This window comes from Pseudopipra pipra, chromosome 24, assembly GCF_036250125.1.
Source record: "Pseudopipra pipra isolate bDixPip1 chromosome 24, bDixPip1.hap1, whole genome shotgun sequence".
In the NCBI taxonomy this organism is placed as follows: Eukaryota; Metazoa; Chordata; class Aves; order Passeriformes; family Pipridae; genus Pseudopipra; species Pseudopipra pipra.
This window is the reverse complement of record NC_087572.1, coordinates 2553423-2570250: the sequence shown is the minus strand read 5'-3', so window position 1 is coordinate 2570250 and position 16828 is coordinate 2553423. Positions and strand designations below refer to the sequence as shown.

Sequence of the window (16828 nt, the reverse complement as noted above, 5' to 3'; positions counted from 1 at the left end):
CGGGGAGGGAGGGACCCAGGGGTACGGGGAGAGACCGGGGGACACGGGGAAGGACCGGGCTGGGTCTGAGGACTCGGGGCGAGACCGGGGGACACGGGGAAGGACCGGGCTGGGTCTGGGGAGCCGGGACACGTGGAGGGCCCCGGGGTCACGGGGGGGGGGGGGGCGTGTCTCGGGACACGTGGAGTGCCCCGGGGGCACCGGGAGGGACCGCGCTGGGCTCCGGAACGCCGGCGGGCAGGGGCGCACGGTGCTCGGGGCCCGGCCCGGACCCTCCCCGCGGGCGGCCCCGGCCCCGTCCCGCCCCCGTCCCGCCCGCCCGTGGCCGGGCCATGGCGGCGGCGGCCGCGCTGTGCCTGGGCCGGGCCCCGCGGCCGCCGCGGCCGCTCGTGGTGATCCTGGGAGCCACCGGCACCGGGAAGTCGGCGCTGGCGCTGCAGCTCGGGCTGCGCCTCGGCGGGGAGATCGTCAGCGCCGACTCCATGCAGGTACGGCCGGGAGCGGGCCCCGGGCCCCGGGCAGGCCGCGGGCGGGCCCCGGGCCGGGCCCGCGGCGCTGGGAGGCGGCCTGGGCTGCACCGGGGAGGGCCCGGGCTGGGCCTGGAGGGGCGGCAGGGCCCGGGCGGGGCTCGGAGGGGCTCAGCCCCGGGGGGCTGCGGGCTGGTGCCCCCCCGGGAGCCCCCGGGCCCTGTGTCGGGGTGTCTGCCGGGGAGAGCACGGGGAACGGATCCTGCTCGCTGGGAGCGCTCCCGGTGCCCTGTCCCAGCCCCAGTGACCCTGTCCCGGTGCCCCTGCCCTGGTGACCCTCTCCAGGTCCCGGTGACCCTGTTCTGGTGACCCTGTTCTGGTGACCCTGTCCAGGCCACAGTGCCCCTGTCTCAGTCCCAGTGCCCAGTCCCTGTGCCCCTGTCTGGACATGGTGCCCGTGTCCTGTCCCAGCCCTGGTACCCTTGTCCCAGTGCTCCTGTCCCAGCTCCAGTGTCCTGGTGTCCCTGTCTTGATGCCCATGTCCCAGTCCCAGTGCCCCTATCCTGATGTCCCTGTCCCAGCCCTGGTGCCCCTGTCCTGCTTGGTAGTTGTTTGTTCAGTGTGAGCAGTGTCACCATCTCCTCTCCTGCAGCCAGAGGACGGTGCCCTGTGGGTTTGTGGGCTCTGAACATGGTGGCACAACCGAAACTGCAGGGCTGGGAGTATACAGCCACCCCATCCCAAATAAAATCCTTCTGAAAGGAAACCAAAACAAAGATGTTTTAATTTTAGCCCACCCAAAGCTACATGGAGGTGTAAGGGGTTAACTGAGAGAGGCAGCAGCTGGAGTTACTTGGTAATGAGTGACACCCAGGGTGATATCCTCCTCACTAGCAAAGGGACACCAAGAGATATGGGAAAGGGTATTAAAAATTATATTTTTAATATCACTTGCCAGTGACAAGTGGTGTCATCTCTTATTGCAAACAGCAGCATGGAATAAATATATCAGTTGTTTACTTGGGTTCAGTCAACACTGAGGAGCCATACCTCATTTTTTGGTCCTAATGGTGTTCAGCTGCAGGAGCTTTGTCACAATGTACATTTCGGCCACCACAAGAATAACAATTTTGTTATTGTTTAACAAAATGTTTTCCTAATCCACACTTTCATGGTCTTCTTCCTGTAGTGCCTGAACTTTCCACCAAGTGTAACGTTTAATGTATTTATTACGCTTTCTAAAAAGGTGTTTTCTGCCAACACCACCCTTTGTGCTGCTCAGGGACACACACCTGCTGTGCTGTGCCCACCTCCTGGTTTCCTGCCCCAGCCTGCCACTGCTGGTCATTGTTTGTGTCCTAGAGAGCTAAACTTAAAAACTCCCTCTCCTGATTTTGGAGCAAGCAATCAGAAAGTAATTTCATGGAATGTTTTCCTTAAACTCTTGGGGAAGAAGCGTTTGAGGTCTGAGCTGAAGTGACAAAATCCCACAGGGGCAAAACATTCGTGCAAAGCGCGGAAGCTTTGTCCAGCTTTAATAGCAGGGAAGTGGCTGTTGGCTTGAATGATCCTGTGAACACGAGGCTGCTGCTGCACCCCGAGCTCTGCAGACGTGGTTGGGGCCGCCTGGCACGCTGTGAATTCCCGCCGCACGCTGGTGGATGTTTTGGAGCGTGTATTTTGTGCTCTGGTTGTTTCAGGTCCCACTATGGGAATGCGGGCGCTGGGAGGACTCTGCTGCAGGCGCCCAATGGCATCCAGGCTCCAGTGGCTCTTGTCCTCCTTTCCTTTTAATCTCATTCTAGCGTGACTGTGGAGCCAGAGCCGAGCAGCTCCGCTGTTTTATCCCGTAATGCACCGTGCTGCCGGCGCGGCCCCAAGGGGCGGCGAGGAGGGGGAGCCCGGCAGCCCCAAGGCCCGGCCCCGAGGGGCTGCGCCTCCCCCACCACACTCCACTGACCCCCCGTGCCCCCCAGCCGGGGCTGCTTTCTTGCTGGCTTTGTTCCCGTGGAATATTGTCTCCCCCCGCGGCGTATCCCTCCCTCTGCCACGCAGAGCTGGCTCTGGTGTCCCTGTGGAAGAGTTGCCGGGTTTTAAAAACCCCATTGCTCATTCTGGACTGACAGCTGCCAGCGACCGTGTCGCCCTCAGCCCCTGTTGTCCATTCATCCCTGGGCTCCGTGGAGCTCTGACAAATGCTGGCAGTGTTTTGGGCAGCTGCTGGAGTTGGAGCCAGGCTCGGGAAGGGGCCAGGGAGCCCCAAGCCCACCTGTTCCACACACAGGCACCACTCCATCTATCTCCAGGGTGTTTTCGTCATGGCTGTGAGTTGCTGTGGTCAAATTACAGACTTAGCTGCTGCCTGCTTGCAGCTCAGGAGCTCTGGTTAATCTGCTGGCCTCTTAATCTTTCTTTTTGTCCTTTCTGTTGCTGTTTGTCATCCCAGTGAGTTTTGTTGATGAGTAAGTAATTCCTTGGAAAGCCAGGCAGGGTGAAGCCAGTCCTATTTCTTCATTCCTGGCAGAGTAATGAACATGCAGCAATCCCAATTGCTTACAATCCCACTGTCCCTTCTGGATTTCACCCTTGGAAGTGGTGATGCAGTCCTTCTCCAGAGATTGCTCTAGTACACTGGGTACATTTATTAGTTAGTATTTCAAGTCATGACATTTTAAGAGCCTTTTCTGACATCACTCTCCTGGCAGGGGTCAGAGTGGGGAGTGAATTATGTTCTCCTTGCACCTTTGCTTGGTTTGGGTCCTCCATGCCCGTCTCCAGCTGGGAGATCCCTTGGTCCCCGTGAAATGTTGATGCTTTTCCTGACTGTAGGTGGTTTGAATGTGTCTGGGGCCACTCATATCACCTTGTATACTGTGGTATAGAAGTACCAGGGGGTACCTTTCCCCCGCGAGCGCCGATGGCGACAGAGGGGCAGAGTTTGGGATTGTGGGTGAAACTGGTGGCAGAGCCAGGCTTTGGGAGAGCCTGCCCTTCCCGGGCTGTGGATCCTCGAGGCACCACGTCCTGGGGATCTCTGGTGTTTGTGTCTCCTGCCTCAGTGTCCCCATCCTTTCCAAGGGGACGGCGCTGCCCTTCCAGCCCGGAGCCGCGGGGCCGCCTGTGCGGGGGCTCAGCGCAGAGGTGGGAGGACGCCGTCAAGGCTAAGCGTCTTTAGTCCTGGCTTGTGTTCCGTGTCTCGGAGGCCGGCTGCTCCAGGCTGCTGCTAATCTGTTTTGGGGCCTTAGAAAGCAACAAAGGCTTATCTGAGCCACTGGCTGAAAATAGAAATGAGTGTCAGGAGGACGTCTTGGTGCGAGGCCCTGCCGACAGCCAGCTGGTGGAAACCTTCTCTGGGCTTTGCTGGGTGTGTGTAAAAGGCTGCCTTTGTTTCCTCCCAGCCCACACACTGACACCACATTCCTCCTCTAGTTGCCAGATACTCCAGGAGCCTCTCGAGTGTTTAATCTCCAGGAGAACCTGGGGATTGCAGCGTGAACTGTGTATCCTGGATCTGCCCATGCAGGGCACTGGGAGCTCCTGCCTGACTCCGAGCCTCCCATCAGCCCACTGTATTCACTGTGATTGCAGACAGACAGTGGGAATTGGAGGAGCTGAAGGGCTGGAAATGGGGAGGGCAGGCACTGAGCCAAAGCTCACCGAATTCAAAGGCTTTCGGTGCCGACTGGAGCCCTGTGTTGAATGGAGCTGCTGAGCCCAGGGATCAATAGGCTGCCTGCAGCCACGGGGCATGTTGGCAGAGCTGCCTGTGGGCCTCTCCTGCCTGCTCACCATCCCCTGAGGCAGCTGGGTTTCTGCAGGGCAGAAGGGAAGAGTATTTGGTTGCCCTCCCTCTGCCCTGCCCCGGGGAGAGCCTTTCAGGACAGGAGCAGGAGCCGGCCCTCACCCTCCCGGCAGCAAGTGCCAGAGTTAGGCAAGACAGGAGCAGTGCTGGTTCAGCCACCCCAGTAGCTCACATGACTGCTCCAGGCAGAGATTGGACTTTCCTGCTCCACTAACCTTGGATTGTCCCTGGCTGCCACTCCGTGCCTGGTGCCCGTGGGTCACCTCTGTGTCACCTTGTCCTTCTGCCTGGGACCAGGGGAGCAGTGGGTGGAGGTCATGCTGCAGCCGGAGGTTTGGCAGCTTCTCAGAGGGTATTAAGGGGAAATTTATTTCTTAAAGTCTGGCTCTCTGGCTGGGGTGGTTTCTGGTTGATGGAGGAGGAAATGAGTACAGCTATTTCCAGTCCTTTTTCCCATTATCAGAGTTTATCCCAAGCTGAGAGACTTCTCTAAGCAGGAAGGTGCTGAGAACAAAACACGTCCTTCCAAAGTACCTCCTTTATCGTGCAGAGCTGGGCTGGGCTGAGAGGCTTTGTGTGCCCCACTGCCAGCACCCTTGGGATGCAAGTTCCCACTCTGATCCCTGTTTATCTGCAGCTCTGCAGAACCTTGCAGCACCCACTGACAGGTGTGCTTGGGACAGTGCCGGGGCACAGGACACCCTGTGCTGAGGAGGGCTGTGTTTGCATGCCATGGGAAGCAGGCTGAGGGGCCATCCTCCCTTCTCCTGGGTGGAATCTGCTCTCATCAGGAAGGGCTCTGCTGAGCTGTGGGGATGGGACTCCAGCCCGAGGCATCTCCAGTCCTTGCACCGCCTGGATCTGTGGGCTGGGCTGTGGCTGGTGCTTTATGCAGCCTGGAGGGTGGATTTGGTGCATCTGCTGGGATCCAGGTTGTCTTGGCTCTTTGCCAGGAATGTTCCTGAGGGGTTGGTTTGGGTGGCTTTTCTCCCTGCACTGCTCTCACTGAGGGCTAGCATGTCTCAGCAGTGCTCTCCCAGGTTATGTATCCCAAACTTGAGACTGAAGACACATCAAATGCTGCTGGTTGTGTTCACCAGTGTCCTGGCACCTTGGCCAGGACAGTGCCACTTTTTCCTGGGGTCACTGACCTGCACTGATGTGTAGCTTGCTCTGTATCCAAGTGTCTCAAGGGAGAACAGGCAGCATGTCAGGCTTTTAAGGTGTGCCTGAGCTCAGACTGTTTGTGTGTGTTTAGGAGGCTCCATGGAGTTCCATGTTGCATCCAGAGAGATCTTTGTGTGTTACAGGAAGCAGTGATCCTTGTCCTTGCATGAGACTCCGTGCTGTGCTGGAAATGGGTGTCTGGAGAGAGGTACCTCTGAGCTTTTAGCTGCAAACAGCAGCAGATGAGGAGGTGGCAGCTTGGAGGTAGCTGCCCTTGTTTCAGAGCTCTGTGCTGGGCTGGTGGCATTGACTGGGCTCTGACTCTGCTCTCTGATTGTTCAATCAGCCTTTCCATCCCTAATTACAGGGTTATATCAAACCAGGAAAGCAGTCACGTGTGGTTGGACTCAACAGTTCATCTCCCATGGGCAGGAACAAACACCAGAGAGATGCAGTTTGGCCCTGGCAAGAGCAGGAGTTGGCAAGATTCCTGCTGCCCTGCCTGAATAGGGCACGTGCCCCTGCCTGTGCTGCCTGCTCCAGAGACCAGCAAGGGGCTTTGAGGGGTGACTGGGACAGGCAGGGGCTGTAGGGGGGGGGAAGGAGCAGTGGTTGGTGCAGGTTTCATGGGTACAGAGGTGAAGGACGGGCTCTTCTCTTCCACAGGTGTACAAGGGCTTGGACATCATCACCAACAAGGTTTCTCCTCAGGAGCAGCGTCTGTGCAGGCACCACATGATCAGCTTTGTGGATCCCCTTGTCTCCAACTACACAGTGGTGGATTTCAGGGACAAAGCCATGGCTCTGATATCCTTTCACACTGCAGCCTGCCTGGCCAAGCAGATATGGGCTTCCCACCTCTATGGCCAGACCTGCCACAGAGATCAGTGTTTGGGCTCTCATATCCCAACTAACTCTGTTTTTTCAGAGGATATTGCTGGGGGGGGGGGGGGTTGGAGCTTCTCTTACCCAGCTAATGCTCAGGGCAGCCCAGGGAAGATCTCTGCTGCTCTGCAACAGCTGAGCTGGGCATTGCCCTCCCTGGCAGTCCCTGGGTGTCCGAGTTTTTGGTGGTGGCTGGCAGAGGTAACAGAGAGATGAGGGACACCTTTAACCCTGTCCTGCAGCCTCACTGGCCCCGTGGGGCTGGGAGAGTGGGCCCCAAGGTGCTGCTTCCCTCAGCCCTGCCTTACATCTGTGCTTAGCCTCCCTGACTATGGCACATTGAAGATATCTTTGCCCGAGACAAGATCCCGATTGTTGTGGGAGGAACCAACTACTACATTGAGTCCCTGCTCTGGAAGGTCCTTATCAACACCAAGGTACCGTGGGGGGCTGTGAATCCCTCTGGGAAGGGGTTAGAGACCCTGAGATTAGCTCTGTTGGTTAGAGCATGGTGCTAAACATGCCAAGACTGTGGGTTCACTTAACAGTTGGACTTATTGATCCTCTTGGGTCCCTTCCAACATAGAATATTCTGTTATTCTGCGAGCCCCACGTTCAAGGCAGGCTCGGTGCTGCCCCTGCTAGAGTGGGGCAAGGAGAACCCAAAGCCCCTTGTTCACCCCGTGGGTCTGGAGGATCTTTTTTCCTTCCTCTGGCCTTGCACAGGGATGAGCAGTTTGATTCAGGGCTGCCTTTGTGCCCCACAGGAGAAGACCAGCAGTGCCCCTGGGCCGGTCAGCGACAGGAAGGTGGAGCTGGAGCAGCTGGACAGCGCTGAGCTGCACCGCCGCCTGAGCCGGGTGGACCCCGAGATGGCGGCCAAGCTGCACCCCCACGACAAGCGCAAAGTGGCCCGGTGAGCTTGGCATGCCCGGGGCAGGAGGTGCCAGGGCCCAGCACCCCTTCCCCAGGGAATCGTGTGCCTGGGAAGGTGGCTCTCCCACCCCGGGCTCTGCTCCTGGCCTCGCAGTGGGACCTTGGAGCACTGGGGTTGGGGAGCTCTCTGGGCTCTGAGACCTCTGGCCACACAGACCCCTGCCTGAGCTGCCTTTGGGGTCCGGGGCAGCGCCTCACCCCTGGGCTGTGCACACCGGGGCTGCTCCCGCTGCCCTGCCCCAGCAGCAGGGTTTATCTGGAGCTATTTAAAGACAAGCTGCTGTGCTGGCTGAGTAACATAACTGAGCTCTGTGGGAACAGCACGGCAGCAAGACCAGGCTTGCTGCTTTGGCGGGCCCATCCCAGCCGAGCCCTGGCCCGGGGGGGAGCAGAACACCACCCACCCCATTCGCACGGTGCAGGGGACAGAGGGTTGGGCACCCAGCACAGCTTCCTGCACCTCCCTGGCTGGGCTGGGCTGAGCTGGTGGTAAAGCTCTGCAGCAGCATCAGCAGCGCTGGCCCCTTCCCTGCAGCCCTGCCTGGCTGGAAAGGGCAGGGCTGGAGCCAGGTCCCTGTCCCCTGCAAGGCTTGTCCCAGTGCCAGGCAGGAGTGGGTGGCTGTGCTCTGGGCTCCTTGGGTGCCCCCAGGACCTGGGTGTGCACGGATGCCGGGCACGGGAGAGGGATGAAACCTGCCCTCCCCCCACATGAGAGGGTTGGATCCCAGCAAGTGTCTGCGGTTCCCTTTGCTGGAGCCCCCGGGGCTGCTGGGGAAATGGGAAAAGCTCATTCTCACCGAGCCTCTGAGCTCTGTCTGTCTCTGCTTACAGGAGCCTCCAAGTGTTTGAAGAGACAGGGATCCCCCACAGTGAAATCTTGCACCAGCAGCAGGAGGAGGAAGGTGGGGGGCCCTTAGGTGGGCCCCTGAAATACCCACATTCCTGCATCTTGTGGCTCCATGCAGACCAGGCAGGTGAGAACGGGCTCCTGGCTGGCTAAGGTGGTGCAGGGTTAGGGCTGACTCCCTGCTTCTGCCCCAGCCTCCTCCCTGGAGAAGGCAGCAATTCCTTTGGCACCAGTGGGTGTGACAGAAAGCTCATTCCCCTCACCTGCTGGGCCCTGCCGTGCTCGGGTGGGGCGGGAGGTTGGCAGTGCCGAATCACGTCCTGGCACACTGTCCAGCCCTGGGCCTCCCGAGGGCAGGGCTCCAGGGGCTGAGCGTGCCCTGCTGTCCTGCCCCCAGCTCTGGATGCCCGGCTGGAGAAGCGGGTGGATGACATGCTGGCTGCAGGGCTGCTGGAGGAGCTGCGGGACTTCCACCGCCGCTACAACCGCCAGAAGGTGGCCGAGAACCGGTGGGTGAGGAGGCAGCTCCTCTCTGCTCCCACTCCCCAGCTTCCTCTGGGAAGGGCTGGGACAAGGGGATGGCTGTGACTCTCGCCCCTTGTCTTGTTCTCCAGGCAGGATTACCAGCATGGCATCTTCCAGTCCATTGGCTTCAAGGAGTTCCACGAGTACCTCGTCAGTGAAGGGAATTGCTCACCTGAGACCAGTGCCCTGCTGCTGCAGAAAGGTGGGAGGAGCACCCTGTGTGCCCCACGTCCCTCAGCCCCACACAGCTCCAGGTGACACCACAAGATGGTCTGGACCAAGGTCAGACCTTGGGGCAGGTCTTGTTGGGGTTGAGCTGCACCTTTCTCTCTGCATTTCCCACTTCTGCCAGCTCAAGAGAGCAGGGACTCATTTTCCAGGGCTTGGAGAGCGTCTCTGAGCATACCCAGAGCAACCCCTCCCTTCCCCCAGGCCTCGTTGCAGGATGTACAGGGCACAGCATGACGTGGGATCTGGGGCTGGTCTACTTGGGTGATGGGATCCCAGCTGGGCTGTGAATGCTGTGCAGAACAGGGGTAGAAAGGAGGACTGAAGCAGAACTCAAGGAGGGTTCAGTGTGGAGATGGAGACTGAAGAAACCACAGAAATGATAAAAGGCTTGAAAACAAGTCTGGTGCAGAAGGGGCTTGTTTTGTCTGCTCAGGAGACAATTAGGAGGGATATGATAAGCCTGGTATGAAATATTGACTGGTGGTACAGTGGTAAATCATCCTCTGGGCCCACTGTGGGTGGGACAAGCAGTCCTGGGCTCCATTTGTGCAGAGAATCGTTCAATTAGGCATTATGAGAGCAGTGCAGCCCTTGATTGTCCTACCTGCTAAAAGCTTCAGAATGGAGGGTTTGGGCTCTTTCCACCCACTGTTCATTCAGGGGTATTTGGGACATCTTATCCAGCCTTTCCACGCTGCCACTGCCCCTACACTGTCTGTCAGGGCTTGACCTCTTTGCTGTGATGACCCTTCTCAGTGCTGGCTCAAGCCCCCCAGACTGACAGTAGAAATAATTCTGGTGGTGCCACCCAGCACAAACATCTGTCTTGTGTGATTCCCCCCCTGGAGCCAACAGCCTCTTCTCACTGCTTTGAGCTCAGTTTGCAGCATTGCCCTGACCTTTGGGGTTTTTTTTTTTCTCTTCTTTAATCCCCCTGTTTCAAAGGGATCCAGGCCCTGAAGCAGGTGACCAAGAAATACGCCCGGAGGCAGAACAAATGGGTGCGAAACCGCTTCCTGAAACGTGAGTCCTCTGTTCCCATCCCTGTTCTTACACCTCTCCTCATCCCTCCTCAGTGCATCCCCCACTCCAGCTGGAGAGGGGAGAGTGGTGCTTTGGGGCAGTCTGTGTCCATGTGTGCCCTGAGCACAGCCTCTCATCCCAGACACTCAGAAGCCACCTCCTCCTCACTCTACCCTGTACCCCATCCCCTCCCCACAGCAGTGCCATCAGGATGGATAAAATCCCAACAGGACACAGTAAGCCTTGTGCCAGGCTCTGGTGGATGATGATGATGGCCACAGCATCCCTGCAGATTATCCCACCAGCAGCTCCTGAGGGGCTCAGGGAGGGGGTCCCCACGCACCCACACATGCTCCTGGCTCTGCAGGGAGAAAAGCCCATTTGACAGCTGCCCTCCAGATTAGGAGCAGGAGCCCTGTGGCTGCTCTTAGCCTGGGCTGTGCTCTCTGTGGTGGCAGGGAGCCAGCAGGACTTCCCTGTCCCAGCCCCAGCCTTGGAGCAGGGCCAGCAGCAGCAGCTGGGAGCCGGGCACTTGTTGAAAGGTGCTCGGTAGGGGCAAAACAACAATAAAATAAACAATAATAATAATAATAATAAAAAAGGCAGGGAGAAACTCAAGTCAGAAGAAAGATGGACTTTGAACGGGGCTCAAGAGCTCTCCCGGAGCCATGTGCTGGGTGGCTGCGGCTCACCTTTCTGGTGGCAGGTGTGCTTCAGATGGGCCCTGTCAGGGGCTTGTTTGTGGGTACAGCAATAAAACCAGCACCTGCTGGGGACTGGCAGGCGGCACCTTTTGATGGCTTTGTCCGGGCAGGGACAACCATGTGCCTGTGGGCAGGTGAGTTGTGGAGGGCAGGTGAGCCACAGAGAGCAGCCACGTTGCCCCAGGGAGCTGGCACTCTCTCAAAGCAGCTCTCTCACCCAGGCTGGGCTGCAGCAAGTGCCCCGTGCCCTGGCATCAGTCCCAGGGTGGCTGTGAACCTGTCCCTTGTCAGATTGAGGCACTGGTAAAGTATCTCCTGCCGTGACCTGGGAGCACCAGCCCCTGCACAATCAATTACAGCTCTGAGGCTCCACATCTGCATCTTCTTGTAAGCTTGGTGTGATGGCTTTGTGCCTGGATCCAGCTTTTTCATCTTCCTCAGCCTCCTGTGGGGCGTGGCTGGGGTGGGGTGGTTGTTCTCGTGACGAGCTGTTGGCATGCTCAGGTTCTGCAGTGCTCTCCTGAAGGCAGCCAGCCGTGGAGAGGCTTCCTTGAGTTCCAGGGTGTTCCTGCTGCTTGCTGGGGGTTCTGGTGGTGACCTGCCTTCCCGTGTCTCTGTAGGTCCTGGGCCCAACGTGCCACCAGTGTATGGCTTGGAGGTGTCTGATCTCCAGCGGTGGGAGGAGGATGTGCTGAAACCTGCTCTGGAGATTGTGGAGAGCTTCATCCAGGTACTGGATAACTGGAGTGAACACACGAGCAGTGGCAGTCTCAGCAGTCTCCAGGCCCCATGACTTGGCACACAGTCTCTCCCTTGAGCAGGGCTGGCTGCTTACGTGTCCAGCCTTGGGCTTTCCTTGCAGTAGTAGAAGTTTGTTGTCTAAGCTGAAAATTTCTCCTAATGCCCAGTGTTCCACTTGATAAAACTGCAGTGTTTGTCCTGCCCACCTTAGTGTCTGGGTTTGGCGAGCCCACATCCCAAACTCATCTACCAAAGTGAACACAGAGGGGCAAATTCTCATGCCAGAAACCAATTTGAGACATTATTTAATCTGCAGGGACGGGAGCCCCCGGCAGAGCCCCTGAAGATGGAGCACGATGTGACCGAGAACAAGCGGAGCCATCGCGTGTGTGAGCTCTGTGACAGACTCATCATCGGGGACAGGGAGTGGGCAGGTAGGATTCCAGCAGGGGGACAGGAGGGGCCTGGGAGGGGACACAGCGAGTGTGGTTATGTGGAGGGAGGGATGGAGCAGCTTCCCTGGCTGTCTCTGTGTGGCCGGATGACCCTCGGCACATGATCTTGGGCTTTCAAGGATTGTTTACAGCCCCTGGATGAAAGCAGCCATTTGCAAGCCCAGAGGGGGTGCAGGAGCTGTGCCACAGCAACCATCTGTCGGGCTTCCCCCCTTCCCCAGGCTTCCCCCCTTCCCCAGCACCCAGTAAACACAGGGAGTGTCATGCCAGGGATCTGGATGTAGCATCTGACTGTGTTTAGTCAGGGCTGCTGGTCCTTTACAACACTTTGGATGCTTCCTCAAAAAGCACAGAACAAATCTGTTTCTTCTAAAATTCTGCTGTATAAATGAAAGTATCTTAATGTTTTAATAGCTCTCTTTTGCTCCAGTGTATCCTATTTGTATGGGGTTCTTTTTTTTCTTTTTTTTTTTTAAAAGTATAGTAATAGAAAGGGATTTTCTATTTTCAATAGACTTACTTTAAAAGAGCTCAGCTGGAATCAGATTAAGTCAGTGAATTTATCTGTGCTGGGAGGCTCATGCTGAGAGCCAGAAACAAAAAGTAGTGGAGAAACTGGCTGCAGAAATGAAACTGGTAAATCTCCATGTGTTGCCCAAATGCAGGATGTGCAGGGTCGTGGTTTAACCCCAGCTGCATCCGAGACTTGCACAGTGGCTGGTTTTGGCTGGGACAGCTGATCCCAACTGGCCCACTGCCCACCAGTGGGATGGGGGAGAGAACTGGAAGGGTAAAAGTGAGGAAAACTTGTGGGTTGAGTTAAACACGGTTTAATAGAGAAAGCAAAGCAAAACAAGGAATTAATTCCCTGCTTCCCGTGGTTGGGCAGGTGCTCAGCCATTCCCAGTAAAGCCAGGCTCCATCACATCTAATGGTGACTTGGGAAGACAAACTCCATCCCTCCCAGTATCCCCCCCTTCCTCTTTCTTCTCCCCCAGTTTTATATACTGAGCATGAGCCTTATGGTCTGGGATATCCCTGGGGTCAGCTGGGATCAGCTGTCCCAGCTGTGTCCCCTCCAAACTCCTTGTGCACCCCCAGCCGTGGTGGCCTGAGGAGCAGAAAAGGCCTTGACGCCGTTCAAGAGCTGCTCAGCAACAACAAAACATCCCTGAATTATCCACCCTGTGTTCAGCACAAACCCAAACACAGCCCCAGACCGGCCACTGTGAAGGAAACCAACTCTGCCCCAGCCAAAACCAACACACGCAGACACAAGGTAAAGATAAATTTCCCAGGCTGTAGATCTTCAGATTTGAACGAGTCACTTATTCCGACTGAGCTGGGGAAGTGCTGGAAGCAAAGATGGAAGCTCATTGTAATGAGATCAGTTTGTGAGTGCAGTTGTTATTTTAGCCAGTCTCAGCTTGGAGGTGCTTTGAAGGAGCTCTGCCTGCCCCAGAACTAGAGCACTCTCAGAGCTGTCAGGGACCCTGTCACCCCTCCAGGTCCAGCAAGTTCTGTGACCGAGTGGGAGCTCCTCAAACACCACAGCTGCAGCTCCACGTCCTTAGGGATGTCATCCCAGATTCCAATCGATTGTGACAGTACCTCCCTCAACCAAGACCAGCTGTTGTTCTCTGCATCCAGCTGAACTGGGCTCAAATCCCCCAGATGGTGGGAGAAAAATGGCCCAAAACCTGGGTGCTACTTGTGCCTGCAAAATGGAAAAGGAAGGTGAAAACAGTGGTGGGAACTGAGTGGATCTGCAATCTGGTCTGTTTTCTTAAGTCAAGTTGCAGATAGTTCTGGGAACTGCTCCCAGTACCCTGCTGGCTCTGGAAGATTTTAAAATTTTATGTAATTATACAATTTGTGTGGACTTAAAGAGCTCGACTCCCCAGATAGCAGCAGCAATCAGCCCTTCTTCAGCCACTGCAGCTTTGGTGTTGCTTGTGACAAATTGCAAGAGGTGAGACTTTACTTCAAGCTGAGGGTGACCCTCCAGCATTGTGATAAAGCAGCAGCTTTGCATGTAATTTCATCCTTTGGCAGAAAAAGGATGACTGGAAAACACCTGAGGGCCTTAATTCAGCGAGAAAAATACCCTTGTTTAATTAAGGCCCTGCTTGAAAAGTTTGTGCTTTAATTGCTGCTCTGATCTCTTTGGAAACAGCAGAACCGCCCCGCTAAGGTGGTCAGACAAAGCACCTTCCCTGAGTTAAAAACACTAATAGAGGAGGTTTTGCCGTCCTTGAGGATGTGATTTCACACAGAAATGCAGCTCCTGCTGCCCCGCTGTGTCCATACAAGCTGAATCCCTGGGGTTACCCCTGTGTTCCCCTCTGTCTGCTGCTGCAGTGCCCTCCTGGCTGGGGCATTGCCCTGGGGTTATGCAGAAGTGTAGTTGTGCTCCAGGCTCCATCCCTGACTGCTCTGTAGATGCACAGGATATTCCCAGTGCTGTGGTGCAGGCATCCAGCCCTACAAATGATCCTGGCAGAGCTCCACAGGGAGCTGAGAGTTGCACAACCTCACCTGCAACCTGCAAAGTGCCACCTCTTTGGAAACACTTTCCCTTCTCCCGCCCTCTTGGGAGAGGCTGGGAGCAGACTTCCTGGGAGAACTGAGTCATGACATGGACTCTTCTGCATGTACAGAACCAAGATTATTCCTTCTTCCAGTCCTCCCTGTGTTCAGGAGGAGGTTTGGGAGCATTGTCCCCCTCTGAGCCCTGATAGTTTGGCCTAGAAGTGTCCAGAGAAACAGCCAGGGTGGGGCTTGGGAGTTCACTTTTCTGCAGGAGTGAGTTGTGCGGGAGGGTGGGAAGGGAGGATTGAGTGTTTCCTCCTCCAAATTCCACAGATTAAACTGCTCTGTTTGCCTCCAGCTCACACAAGATCCAAATCCCACCTGCACCACCTGAAGAAGAGGAGGAAGCTGGAGGCAGCCAGCTGTGCCACAGGGACTGCCGGGGACAGTGGGGACACAGAGACCTCAGATGAGGATGGCAGCCTGCCTGTGCCATAGGCCTGGAAACCAGCTGGCAAAGAGGATCAGCTGTGCATCCACCTGCATGGCGAGGAAGCACCTTAGTCCTGGGCAGCCTTGAACCAACGAGCTGAGTCCTTTTTTTGGGGATGAGGCAGGTGTGTGATGGCAAAGGCCGTCGGCTGCGTTGGATCCTCTTCACGTGGCCTCATCCCGCCGTGTTCCCAAGCTTCCCCAGCCCTGCCTGGAAAGGGCTGGGCCCCAGGGCAAGGCTGCTGGGAGCGTCCTCCCATGCAAAGTGTGAATTCCTGCCAGAGAGGCAGCGTTATCCTTGGAATGGTTGAGCTGATGCTGCTGGCATGTGGACGTGTGGATCCCAGAGACAAAAATACCCCGACTCCTCCAGCTTGGCCAGGAGTGCAGCTCCAGAGCTAAGGGAGCTCTTGCTGCCTTTATTGTGGAGAGGATATTTTTTTTTGTTCTTTTATATGGAAATACAGTTGCAGGATTATTGTGGGTTCACCTCCCTGTTAACAGGTGCGGTTTCCTTGCTCTCTGATTCCACCTGGCCCAGGTTCTCCGCTCTGGGCACAGGGCAGGAGGTCCAGGTCTGGTTCCTTCTTCCAGTAACCTTTTCCACAGCTTCTGAGGGAGCTGAGCAGATGTTCCCAGCATAGTGGGGGAAGGCTGATCCCTGAGCACACAGCAGGTGCAGAAGGAGCTGGCACCTGTTAAACAGGAACTTGGAAATGATCTCATCGAGTTTGCAACAGATGAGTCTGTCCTAGTTAAGGCTGAATTCCCGGGGGTTTTACACTGTGGTTTGGCAGTGGGAACCAGCCCTGCATTTGAATCTGAGCTGCTGAGCAGCAAATTCCTGGTGTTCCAGGCAGTTGGTGTCCCAGCATTGTTCCTGGAGGACGTGAGTGCCGTCTGTGCCTCTGTGCTCCCCGGCATGCTGCTCTGGTGAAACCAGGACAGCCTTTTCCAGGGCATTTGGGATTCTCCTGGCAAATGAAATTGGGACAGTTCCTCCTGGGAGGATTTTGGGTTGGTAGAGCGCAAGTTTTTCCTTCAGCTGCTTGTGCCATGTGGCAAGAGCCACCTCCCAGGGCTCATCCTGCGAGGGGAAGGGCTGCGTGGGTGGATCTGCCAGCGCAGGCTCTGGAGATTCCTGCTTTGGTGGGGATTAGATTAAACCTCCTTTTTGTGTTCCTCAGCACTGAGTTATTTCTGTCACGCTCTGGGGGGTGTGATGGAGTGTGGGGTGGCTTGGGAGCTTGTACCGAAGGGAATATGTGGGGAAGAGCTGGGAATTTGGCATTGGGCAGAGCTGGGCATCAGGTTTGGAATGCTGGGCACTGCATTTGTGTTGCTGGGTCTGTGCAGCACCAGCTGAGCCTCTTCTCCAGCCCAGACTTGTTTGCCATCCATGCTGACTCAGCCCATGGATATGGGCTCAGCCCAGGGCTGGAGCACAAGGCCATGAGGTCGTGACATGGAATCGTGTTCTCCCAGCCTGGATGGACGGGATGTGAGCCCCACTCACTGCCAGTGTGCTGGGCATGGTTTTTGACAGACAGCACGGAGATGTTGAGTCATCTCCCCAGGCCAGGCCAGGATAAACGGGGCCGCACTGGGAATGAGGGGTGGGATTATCTGCTCCGGCTCCTGAGTGCAGTCAGATGTCCATACTGTTAGAAATGGATTAAATATCCTTAATCGGTTTAATATGAACTTTGTTATCCCCACAGATACATGTTATTCCTCTTCCACAATAACTGTAGTCTGCCTGTTCTCTTCAAGAGCCTGCTCAGGATGGGCTGTTCTGAGCCATGGCCGAGCAGGGGCTCCCAGGCCTTCCCAGGAGAACAGGGTCTGTCATACTTGTCCATACTGTGACTGGGGTGGGAAGTGGAAGGAGGAAGCACACCCTGATCCTGCCAGCAGTGAGGAGCAGGTGAGTTTGCTTCCTTGGAGAGGTGGGGGCTGTCAGTGGGGACACAGTGTTTTATTCAGGCATCCTTGCCATGGTTTGCTCTCCAGGGAGGGAG

General features: G+C 56.4%; 1 protein-coding gene across 2 annotated transcripts; it reads left to right on the top strand.

Annotated features, from left to right (window-relative positions):
* Positions 1 to 300: 300 nt before the first annotated feature.
* Positions 301 to 15993, top strand: TRIT1 (tRNA isopentenyltransferase 1). 2 transcript variants are annotated; one of them, XR_010425048.1, is made up of 12 exons: positions 301 to 488; positions 6103 to 6245; positions 6662 to 6758; positions 7089 to 7237; positions 8089 to 8231; positions 8502 to 8613; positions 8719 to 8831; positions 9806 to 9883; positions 11208 to 11317; positions 11645 to 11762; positions 12885 to 13062; positions 14674 to 14751. XR_010425048.1 is itself a non-coding variant. In XM_064635076.1 (11 exons), the coding sequence occupies exons 1-11, from the start codon at positions 333 to 335 to the stop codon at positions 14811 to 14813; spliced, it is 1359 nt and encodes a 452-aa protein (XP_064491146.1). In that variant the 5' UTR covers positions 304 to 332; the 3' UTR covers positions 14814 to 15993. The 2 variants fall into 2 exon arrangements, 1 of the variants encoding a protein (XP_064491146.1); XM_064635076.1 differs by lacking the exon at positions 12885 to 13062 and having other exon boundaries at positions 304 to 488; positions 14674 to 15993.
* Positions 15994 to 16828: the final 835 nt, after the last annotated feature.